This window comes from Protopterus annectens, chromosome 2.part1 (genome assembly GCF_019279795.1).
Source record: "Protopterus annectens isolate FY-2018-M chromosome 2.part1, PAN1.0, whole genome shotgun sequence".
NCBI classification, from domain to species: Eukaryota; Metazoa; Chordata; order Ceratodontiformes; family Protopteridae; genus Protopterus; species Protopterus annectens.
In genome coordinates, this window is record NC_056729.1 from 1,877,238,507 (window position 1) to 1,877,250,884 (window position 12,378).

Consider the following 12,378-nt stretch of genomic DNA (forward strand, 5'->3'; position numbering starts at 1 on the left):
TCTACTGCCCAGAGTATTCACAAAATGCCTGGCATCAGTAATCGCCCATTGCAGACTACAGGGAATTCAAATCTACCCATACCTGGACGACTGCCTGCTACAAGGCGACAACAAAAGCAAGCTGACAACAGATTTACAAAGGGTCATTTACTTGCTACAAGGACTGGGATACACAGTCAATTTACAAAAGTCAAGGCTGATACCATCCCAAACAAGGACATTCTTGGGCTGAATTGGACACAGTACAACAAATGGCATTCCTGACTACAGAAAACAAAAGAACTTCCTCTTTACTTCTTGGCACTAACAAAACTGAACAAGTTAACAGCAAGAAAAGTTCTGCAGGCATTGGGCTTCATGGCATCATGCATAATCTTGGTCCCATTTGCCAGACTACATATGAGGAAACTACAGTGGTACCTAAAGAATTTATGGTCCCAACACAGACACAGTCTAGAAACAGAAATCCCACTAATTCCATGCTTAAAACAGGAGTTCCTATGGTGGGCTCAGGCATGCCAGTCAAACCCAGGCCTACCCTTTCGCAGATGTCAACCAAGCCAGACCATCACAACAGACGCTTCAGACCTAGGATGGGGGGCCCACATGCTGGACAAATGCGTGCAAGGATTGTGGACACAGGATCAACTTCACCTACACATCAGTCTAAAAGAAATGCTGGCAGTAAAACTGGCAATCCAAAAGTTCAAACCATTTCTCAAAGAGGGCCAGTTGATGATAAGGACAGACAACACCACAGTCATGTGGTACATCAACAAACAGGGAGGCACTCATTCATACCCCCTATGCAGAATGACCTTGGAGCTGTGGACCCTGGCACTCAGCTACAACATTCAGTTACAGGCAATATTTGTACCGGGGAAAGACAATACCCTAGCAGACATATTAAGCAGAACCACTTCGGATGCCCACGAATGGAAGCTGCACCGGACATCTTCAAGACCATCTCAAGAAATGGGGAATGCCACAGATAGACCTATTCGCATCACCTCTCAATCACCAGCTCAAAAAATTCTGCACAAGGGCATTCCACCCACTAGCATGGAAAGTGGACTCACTCTCCTTCAACTGGAAAGGCCTAACAGCATATGCATTCCCACCTCTTCCTTTGATACACAAGGTACTACTAAAAATCAAGGAAGAACGTCCAAGGATAATCCTGATAGCTCCAAACTGGCCAAGACAACACTGGTACCCACTACTGAAGAGCATGTCTCGCAACAATATGTGGCCAATACCCCTGATGCCTTTGATGTTAACTCAGAACAACTACAGCATCATACATCCAAACCTAAAAACACTGCAACTGACTGGATGGAACATCACATAGCAGCAGCTAATCCAGAACTTTCCCAAAGAGTTAAAGACATTATTCTTGAAGCACGCAGACCTTCAACAAGAAGGAACTATGCTGGAAAATGGAAAAGGTTTGTCATTTGGAGTACGGAAAGAGGAAAAGATGTGTCAAACATAGATATGCCTAACATTCTGGAGTATCTGGCCGAACTTCTTCATTCAGGCCTGTCCTACTCCTCCATCAAGATACATGCATCAGCTATTTCAGCAGAATACAGCTTTGATCCACCTGTTTTTCGCACCCTTTGCTCAGGCAGTTCCTCAGAGGAATCAAGAATGTAAAACCTCCAAGGAAACCACCATTACCAGCTTGGGATTTAAACTTTGTGCTAGAAAAGTTGACACTATCACCCTTTGAACCAGCAGCAACAGCAGACCTACAACACCTGTCATGGAAAACTGCTTTCCTACTGGCAATTACTTCAGCAAGGAGGGTTTCAGAACTACAGGCCTTAATGGCAGTGCAACCCTTCCTAATCTTCCACCAAGATAGAGTGTCCATGAGGACTAATCCTACATTTATGCCCAAGGTGGTATCCAGAGTGTCTTTAAACCAGGCAATCCACCTACCTACCTTCTTTCCCAACCCACAAAACAGAGGGGAAAGAATACTACATACCTTGGATGTACATAGACAGCTACGCTACTACTTGGACAGAACAAAAAATAGCAGAAAGACTGACCAACTTTTTGTAGCCTATGCAACAGGAAGGGAAGGAAAAGCTATTTCCAAACAGACAATCTCCAAATGGATAGGAAATTGCATACGATACTGTTACTCCTTCCATGGAAAACCAATTCCACAGAACATAAGACCTCATTCTACAAGGGCAACAGCCACTACCACAGCCTTCTTACGAGGAGTGGCAACCAAAGACATTATTGAGGCGGCTACTTGGACCTCCGTGCATACATTTGCCAAGCATTATAATTTGCCTCTATATTCCAGATCCCGAGCAGGGTTTGCCACTGCTGTACTGCAGGGGATCCTAAACACACCATAATCTACTTTTATCCTCCTCCCCTACTTGGCTATGGTATTCTACCCAGTTGTTATGACTGCAGATGCATCCATGAAGGACATAGTACAGTTTTGTACCTACCATAAATGTAGATGTCCGAACTGGATAGCATCTGCAGTCAGGATTACCCTCCCTCCTTCCCCTCTGTGGTACTCCTAGGGTGTTTACCCTCCTAATAGCTAGCTGTTGGGGGGGGAGTCTTTTATGGTGTATTTGTTTGTATATATGTACATATATGCTTATTGTTGTGTTTACCTCTATCTATTTGGAAACATTGGCATCTATCCAAATTTTTAGCCTGCAAGAGGGCTTCTGGCATCTGGGGCAAGAAACACTGAGGAAAATGGCGTCGGCTGATGCTTTTATACCCGAAGACCAACAGAGATGACGTCGGGTGGAGTGCGACATCAGCCGAAGCCGGACCCGGACTTTGGAATCCGGCCGACTGCAGGGCTGCCTGACGACAGGACAACCCACTTGTTATGACTGCAGATGCTATCCAGTTCGGACATCTACATTTATGGTAGGTACAAAACTGTACTTTCTGTATGCTACTTTATCATTACCAGAAAAGTAGTGTTATGTTTAGGTTGCCTCTATTTGGCCATAGCAGAAGAGTGTGTGTGTGTGTGTATCTCTAAGACATCTGATTGCTGTAAAAGATCAGACATAAGAGAACTCGCATCCACCTTTGATTAGTTTTCATTCCTGTAATGAATTCCTGCAGGAGAGATCTTGTTATTTTGAGTATACATACTCATGCAATTTTAGTGTAGCTGATATGGAGGGCCCATTTTGTATCTTTTTTTAAGACCAATAATTAGTTAATTGTAATCAAGACGAAATATCAGCATGTCAATTTTTACACTTGCATGTACAGAAGAATCTTCTATTGTATATCTGGTGCTCTTCCGTTAGCCAGACACTTTTTTTTCCTGCTTGAGAAACATTTTATAGGTGTCTGACTTCCTTTTATTTACATTGTAATGCAAAATATTGATGTTCTTTACTTTAAAAAGGTACTCTGATCATTGACGATTAACATTATTCTAGCTTTTTTTATGCCAAGCAGTACTTGCTTATTTGCATTGAATACATTATTTTAATGTTCTCCCTAGCTACAAAAAATACTGAAGTTATTTTGAAAGTAGCACAGACTGTTTAACAGTGAGCTGTCTGAACTCCTAGGTGTCTGACACACTGATGGACTGTCGCAAGCACCTTACATGGGTGGTGGCTGTGCTGCAGGAGGTGGCAGCATCGGGGGGACAGATGATTGCACCTTTAACAGAGAATGAGGGATTATCACCACTGAAGCTGGAAGACCTTGCTTTCAAGGCTGTAGAGAAGGTAAGGAGTTCTGCGAGGTGTGCCAGTGCATGTGTGTATTTATGAGGAGGAATGTGTTGCAAAAAAATTCTGAACCTTGTACCTTTAGATGTTACAGCATATCTAAACATGTTCTCTTATCTCGATTTCTTTAGTATAATAAATGTCACAAAAGATTAATATCTTTTAATTCATTAATATATTAGTATATGTAACAGCTTTATACACCTTTGTCCACCTTTTTTGCTTGGTTTCAAAATATTTACCTTTATCTTAAGATTGGAGCTGAACATTTGCTTGCCAGTTAAATTTCCTATCAAAAAACAGAAATCTTCCTAGGCCCACATCTTAATTGTTTTACCCTGAGACTAGTATTAAGTTTAATGTACCAGATCCCTTGATAGAGAAGACCCTCATATTTGAGGAAGCCTGTAAAGCAGGAAGTTGTATCTTGACTCTCCATGCACCAGATGATGCTTTTATCTTGTCTGACATCATTTTTAGCAGTTTCCGTCAAATGGTTTCAGGTAACAGTGTCAGCAGGTGTGTGACCACAAGGTGCATGGCACTGCTCCTCCTCTTAATTCTCCTTTTTTTTTCTTGGTTCTTTTCCTCTTATACATTTTTGCACACCAGACGAGCACAGTTTATCTGCCAGCTTCCTTCTTTTTCTTCAACTTACGACTAGTAATTTTTATATCATCAACAGCAACAAGTAATTTAATTATTTTTATTTTGTTTTTTTTGTTTTTTTACATATAACAAACAATTGAAAAAGTCCTCTGCATTTTATCCTCCTGTGTGTGTAGGCAATAACAACACTGAACATTTACTCTGTTTTCTGCCTTGGCCATAACCGTATTACTAGATGCATGTGTTTAGTCTTAAGAATTGTATTTAAAATATTCTTTGTAACGTAAAAAAGTAATGAAAGATAATTTGTGCTGGATCAAAACTTTAACAAAAGAGACTATACAGATGTTCTTCATCTCACATTGCTGCAGTCATAACCTGTGGGTAGTCCGCTGTCCTCGGTCGGCCCGAATACCAAAGTGTTAGGCTGGCGTCGGTCATGGTCGCTCAGATCTGACGTAAGTATGCCGTGGTACTAAAGCGCATGACCGACGTCATATCCTCAGTCTTTCTTGCCGCATGGTCCGAAGCAGAAGCAGCGTTTGCAAGTGTCGTTCGGCGTCCTGAAATTTTCGTATTCTGAGTTTCAGACCGAAAACCAAGTTGGGCTAAGTACCCCGTTGGGGAATATTTTTGTCTTTTCTTGCAGTTAAATCCGGATGTCAGAAAAAGTGAATAATTGTATTTCTTGTGGGAAACAGATACCTCATAGGGATTACCACTCTCTCTGTATTCCTTGCTTGGGGCCTGAGCACGACGTAGTCGGGTGTCGCTTTTGTGCTAGATTTAATAAGCGCACCATTAAACGTAGGTTAGATTGTGCTAGGCTTGTCTTCGGTAAGCGGTGTAATTACAATATGCCGTCGGATCCTCCGCCCGCTACTGCTAAGAAGCGCAAGGAAAAATCGTTAAAGTCCAAGCAGGATGAGCCGGTTCTTTAGAAACTACGGTGGAATCTGTGTATCCAGCCGAGGTTTCAGCTGAGTCTCAGGGGGAGCCTTTAATTTTGCAAGATGTGGCCTCTCAGGAGTCGGGTCAGGCTGAGGGGGCCTCTCAGGTTGCTGTACTCCCTTCTTTGCATAAGGTGGTTAGGCCTTCCCCTTCTGTCTCTAAGGTACCTTCCAAGGTCAGGCCTGGTTTGTCTTCTCTGGCGTCAGTCCTAGTTCTGCAGGTTCTGTACCTAAAAAACACATGCTAAAAATGGCAGAAGATTTGATTACCTTAATCAGAGGTTCTATGCCCCCTCCAGATAAGAGGCCTAGGGTGGAGCCAGGGGTGGAAGGTTTGGAACATTCTTCAGATTACTCAGAGTCTTCGGCTGAAGACTTTCAGGATTTTCCTCCTTATTCTGATTCAGACGCAGAGGATTCTAGTCCTTCTGCTTCTCCTCCAGAGGATTTTTCTTTTTCAGAAACCCTGCATTCTATGAGGGAGCATTTTAAATGGGAAGGTCATGATTTCTCTGATTCCCGAAAGAGGCTTAGGGAATTTTTGTTTTTACCACAACATAGGCCCTTGGCTATACCTCCTGTTTTGGATGTGGTTCAGGATGTTTTCTCTGAGGCTTCCCTTAATCCAGACTCTTTGCCTCCTGCACCGGTTAAACCAGATGTATATTACAGAGTGCCAGAGGCTCATAAATATTTGTATAAGAGCCCAAGGGCTGACCCAGAAATTATTAGCCAGGGACCTAAGGGTGTCAGGGCTTCTGTTGTAAAGAATCCAGTTCCTATGGATAAAGATTCTAGAGCTTTGGATAGGTGGGGTAAAAAAGTGTATACCTCTTCCACTCTCGCAATGAGGGCTTTGAATTGCCAGTTTCATATGCTGAAGTACCAGAATTTTCTCCTTACTCAGTTAAAATCTAAGGTAGATGCTTTGGCAGAGGGCATAGAGTGCAAGGAATTACAGGATTTGGTTCATGCTTCTGATCAGGTGGGTAAGCATTCTTTGCAATGTGGTTTCGATGCTTTACAGGCTTCTTCCAGGGTGGCTGCCACTGGATCAGTTATTCGTAGGCACGCCTGGCTTAAGGATCAGAACTTGTCAGAGCATGTTAAAGCTCGAATTTTGGATGCTCCCCTTCAGTCTGAAGTTTTGTTTGGTTCTCCTGTGGAGTCAGTCTTGAAGAAAATGGAAGACAAAGCTAAGTCTATGCAGACTATTAAGGATTTTTTGCAGGTGCAGCCCCCTAGGTTTAGCAGAAATTGGCCTACTAAGGGATGGGCTTACCCTTCTTCTGATTTACAGTCTAGGGGCAGATCTAGACGTGGTAGGGGCAGAGCTCAGGGTTCTTTCAGGCCTAGGACGTGGAGTTCCCCTGCACAATCTACAGGTGAGGGCAGGGGCCAGTCCTTTCGTAAGCAGAACCAATGACCTGCATCTTCAGCTGCCAGATCCTTCCTGTCTGGCAGCTCCTCTGGGAGGAAAGTTGGCACTTTTCAGGCAAAGTTGGCTTTTGGTCACCCAGGACAAATGGGTGTTGGACATTATAGACCGAGGCTACAAGTTTTATTTCCACACATTGCCTCCTTTCAAAGGCATGCCAGACGTTCCTCCTCAGCAAAGGGTGGAGGCTCACAAACAGATTTCTTTACTTCTTCAAATGGGGGCTATACAGCAGGTCCCTCTTTCAGAAGTGGGCCTAGGATTTTATTTTCGCCTGTTTCTTGTTCCAAAGAAAGGAAACACTTGGAGGCCAATTCTGGATTTGTCTATCCTCAACACATACCTGGATATTCCCAAATTCAAAATGTTGACTTTGCAACAACTTCTGCCTCTGTTAGGCAAAGATCACTGGATGGTAACTCTGGATCTCAAAGAGGCTTATCTTCATATTCCTATCAGGCCCAGTTGCAGGAGATTCCTGCGTTTTCGGGCTGGGACTTTACATTATCAGTTCTCTGCATTGCCCTTTGGCTTATCTACTGCGCCCAGGGTGTTCACAAAGGTTCTGGCTCCGGTGATAGCCTTCTTACGGTTAAGAAGAATACAAATTTATCCTTACTTGGACGATTGCCTGATTCTTGCTCAAGACAAAGACAAGCTACTTCACCATCTACAGTATGTTATGGCAGTGTTAAGGTGCCTAGGGTATTCTGTGAACGAAACAAAGTCCAGTCTAGTACCCTCTCAGGACATGTGCTTTCTGGGTGTGAGACTGAATACAGCCTCTCAGATGGCATTTTTGACCCCGGACAAGCAAAGAAATCTTACCCTTTACTTCCAACAATTGTCCCTACGGTCCAGGCTGACTGCAAGGACAGTCTTTCAAGCCTTGGGGTTCATGGCATCTTGTATTCTGGTGCTTCCCAATGCCAAACTGCATATGAGGAAGCTACAATGGTATCTCAAAAGTGTATGGACTCAACACTGCCACGATTTGGACACTGTCATTCAGATAATACCTTGCATTCAAAAGGAATTTTTGTGGTGGGCTCAGGAATGTCACCTAAACAAGGGACTCTCTGTGACCCGACCAGAGGCGAGTCAGATCTTAACGATGGATGCCTCAGACAAGGCTTGGGGAGCACACCTCAATGGAAAATGGGTTCAAGACACGTGGCCTGCCAGACTTCAACATTTGCATATCAACTTGAAGGAGATGTTAGCAGTCCAATTTGCATTGATGGCTTTCAAGGATCTACTTCACCCAGGACAAGTGTTGATTCAAACAGACAACACAACTGTCATGTGGTACATCAACAAGCAAGGGGGAACCCATTCGTACCCTCTTTGCAGGCAAGCTATGATTTTGTGGGAGACTGCTCTCAGTTTGCACCTCACTCTTCAGGCAAGGTTTCTGCCAGGAGCACAGAACTCCTTAGCGGATGTTTTGAGCAGACAGATGGTGGATCCCCACGAGTGGAAGTTGGATCCTCATGTATTTCGACAGTTGACAGTGATTTGGGGACTCCAGACATAGATCTGTTCGCTTCTCCACTAAATTTCCAGTTGCCAAAGTTTTGCACAAAGATGTTTCATCCAAAAGCTTGGAAAGTGGATGCTCTATCATTCAGTTGGAACAATCTTCACGTCTATGCCTTTCCTCCTCTGCCTCTTCTTCCCAAGGTGCTCTTGAAGGTCAGACAGGACAAGCCCTCCATGATTCTAATAGCTCCAGATTGGCCACGACAGCACTGGTACCCTCTACTGAGGAGTTTAGTACGGGAGCCTCCTTGGCCTTTGCCATCGATTCCACACCTTTTGTCCCAGGCAGGCAATCATTTCCTCAATGTCAGGATACAGTCCCTGCATCTGACAGCCTGGCATATTCTGTTCTAGACCCTGGAGGGTCGCAGCTTCCTCAACAAGTTTTGAATGTCATTTTGGAGGCCAGAAGGCCTAGTACAAGGAAAGTTTATGCTGATAAATGGAGGAGATTTTTTATTTGGAGCAAGGCAAAGAGCTTTGATGTTTCAGGGCCTAATTTGAGTGTTTCACTTCAGTATCTTACGGAATTATTGGACAAGGGTTTGTCTTTCTCCTCTGTAAAAGTTCATGCTGCAGCCATTTCTGCTCACTATGACTGTGACCCACCATTATTCTCTCATCCTTTGTTTAAGCAATTTCTTAGAGGGGCAAAGAATATAAGACCCCCGCGTAGAGCTCCTACTCCTTCCTGGGATCTCAATTTTGTGTTGGAAAAACTCACTTTACCTCCTTTTGAACCTGCAGCTACTTCTGAGTTGAAGTTTTTGTCTTGGAAGACTGCTTTTTTGTTGGCCATTACGTCTGCTAGAAGGGTATCTGAATTACAGGCTCTAATGGCAGTTGAACCCTTCCTGATTTTTCATAAGGATAGGGTATCCCTGCGTACTAACCCTACTTTTATGCCTAAAGTGGTTTCAAATGTGGCCTTGAACCAATCTATTCATTTACCTACATTTTATGCTGATCCCCAAAATAAAGGGGAGAAAATTTTGCACTCTTTGGATATTCACAGGCAGTTGCGTTATTATTTGAGCAGAACCAAAGGGTTCAGACAGTCTCAACAGTTGTTTGTTTCTTTTGCTTTGGGCTCTCAGGGGAAACCTGTTTCAAAACAAACTATTTCTAAGTGGTTTGGCCATTGCATTTCTTTTTGTTATTCTCATCATGGTAAGGAGATTCCGGCTGGAATCAGACCTCATTCCACTAGGGCTACTGCCACTTCTACTGCTTTTTTAAGGGGTGTAGCTACTAAAGATATTTTGGAGGCAGCTGCTTGGAGTTCAGTGCTTTATGATTTTGCCAACCTCCCTTTACCTTTGCTTTGGGATTCTACCCACAGGTTATGACTGCAGCAATGTGAGATGAAGAACATAGTACAGTTTTGTACCTACCATAAATGTAGATGTTCGAAGATCCACATTGCTGCAGTCCAATTTACCCTCCCTCCTTCCCCACTGTAGTTTGGGGTGGTTGTGTGGTTTGGGTTGTAAATATTATTTGTACATGGGTGTTTGAAGGTTTTCTGTTTTTGGCTATGGCCTTTCTTTTTAGGGCCTTCTGACATCTGGGGCAAGAAAGACTGAGGATATGACATTGGTCATGCGCTTTAGTACCACGGCGTACTTACGTCAGATCTGAGTGACCATGACCGACGCCAGCCTAACACTTTGGTATTCGGGCCGACCGAGGACAGTGGACTACCCACAGGTTATGACTGCAGCAATGTGGATCTTCGAACATCTACATTTATGATAGGTACAAAACTGTACTTTTATTATGGTCTCTTACAGCTATATCCGCGGTGGTACAGCAGTAGTGTTGTTATCTCACAGCAAGAGGTTCTCCTGTTTGATTCTCGGCTGGAGTGCCTTCTGTGTGGAGTCTGCATGTCCTCCCCGCGGCCGAGTGGCCTCCGAAAGACATGCATGAATGGGTGTGCCTTTGCTGAAGGTTGGGCGTCGGGCTGGCAACTCGGCACCATAAAAAGCGACTGCCAATCATTAGCGGACCGGAGTTCCCTCTGGCGACCCCTAACCGGGAAAAGCCGAAAAAACAAACAAACTTGAGGAAAAAAATGGAAATGTGACGTATTATTATAGTAACAAAGAAAGAACAATCATAATCTGTAAGTAAATCTGAAGGGTTTCCCTTCCTTAGCTTAGCTGACCTTGTAGCAGAATATGTGTTGTCTGCTTCAAGGGCTTGTCAGTATTATTTTGAGGGCTCTGCCCCTGCTGGAACCGTAGGACTCCCCCACCATGTTGACGATACTTGAACTTCCTTCACCTGGTTTAATTTCTATAAGTCTTTTGGGTTTCTAATACCATGACGAGAGTGAACCACATTCCTAAGTTAGAGTATAATTAAAGCTAATAACCAGACGTCTCCAAAACCGCAATAGTTTGAATAAAAACTAAGAACAGAGTTCAAGCTTAGATGGAAACATTGCACAAAAACAAATTTAGTTTACAAGTTGTTGCACTTTCATCAAACCACTTTGACTTCTTTACGACTTTGTTTAAAAATTAACATCACATCCATATAAATACATCACGTTAGACCAATACCAGTCAGCAATGCCTAAAATCCTCATTAATTGATTTTTAAAGACAAAGCTTTACTATATAAAGAAGTCAATTAATTCCTAAGTTAACCAGCGCATTAAGCCCCAACTGACAGTCCAGTACTTTACTTTCGAATTGATTGTTTATATCATCACCTTTTAAAGCTAGTGACATTATCTATTATACAGAAGGAGTGCTTAAAATTTATATAGAAGCAAGAATCCTTAAATAATGCATTCTCTTTTGTACATAATTTTATGTTATGTAATTGCGCTAAAATCCATTTAAACACGTCATGGTTTTACCCACATAAAAAGTATTACATGAGCCACAAGTAATGAGGTTAACCACCCCATGGAATTATATGTAAATCTCCCCTGTACCTGTATCAAATGATCAAATCTACTGACTGCAACCATGCAGTCGCTATTTGTATATCTGCAAAAATAAGTTCATAAATTTTTGATGCTGGCTGAACTGACATAACATTAACCAATTTCTTATTTAAAATTTATTTTAAATTACTATAACTTTGATAAGCAAAATGCAGACCTGCATCATATAATGAAGCCAAGTCCAAATTTCCCTTAAAAATTCTCCAATTATTAATATCCCGAACTTTAATGATATCAAAGGAATAATTAATCACAAAAGTTAGGACGACTTGTATCTTGTGTAACTGGTAAAAAAAACAAGACAAACTATTATTAGCCTCATCTCCCGGTACTGGATTAAACCTTGTATTGCATACAAACAGCAGATGCCATCTCATCTGAAAAAATGTTTTGGTGAGACCCTAGCTTAAAAACAGATTCACTAAGAAACTGTCGTCTTTCATAACTCTGATTCGAACACGGTAAGTCTTGAAACCCTTAATGATTGACCCTTTACTACATTCTTTATAGTAACCTAGGGTAGGCACTTTTGTAATGCCAAAAGATGTTAGCAAATGTTTCCTTTGAACTTTTCCTAAATTACTTGTAAATTAAATTTCTTTTTGTGTCATTTTTCTAAGTTTGAATTTTGTTCTTAATATAATTAAAGCTCATGAAATTAGTGTTGTTTCAGTGTCCTCCGATTCCCAAGTTGCAGTATTCTGCATATGGGTTTACCATTCCAGTCTCGCATAGGTACGGCCAGTATCCAAAAGCTTTCTTTCCCTCTGTGGTGTGTGAGACGTTTCATGTGGGCAAGAGTTCATGGTCCTTAAATGGGACTTTGGCACACACCAGCCCTCAGAACTTTTCAACCGCCAGTCATACGCCAGGTGTTTCTGCTACCGCTGACATTGGTTTCATTTTATCAGGTAAGTACCCCATTGGGGACCTTTTCAATCCTTCTAAAAATTTAGTATTGCTTGTCCATGTCATCCAGAAAGGGTAAGTGTCAGTGCAGCCGCCAGATCCCTCATAAGGATGCCCACGATGAGTGCCCTTTCTGTTAGGGACAGTTGTACGACCGTAAGGTGCCCGATGTACCAGACGTTCTTATCTAAAACATTATGTAGTCACTTGCATGCA

The 12,378-nt window shown here is 42.6% G+C and overlaps 1 protein-coding gene across 7 annotated transcripts in view; it reads left to right on the forward strand.

Annotated features, from left to right (window-relative positions):
* DCTN1 (dynactin subunit 1) overlaps positions 1–12,378 on the forward strand; it is a 1,835,652-nt gene that overhangs the window by 1,306,137 nt on the left and 517,137 nt on the right. For all 7 annotated transcript variants that reach the window (XM_044063298.1, XM_044063299.1, XM_044063300.1 and 4 more), the window contains one exon: positions 3,588–3,749. In XM_044063298.1, coding sequence (XP_043919233.1) covers positions 3,588–3,749 — 162 coding nt within the window. The remainder of the gene's footprint in view (positions 1–3,587; positions 3,750–12,378) is intronic.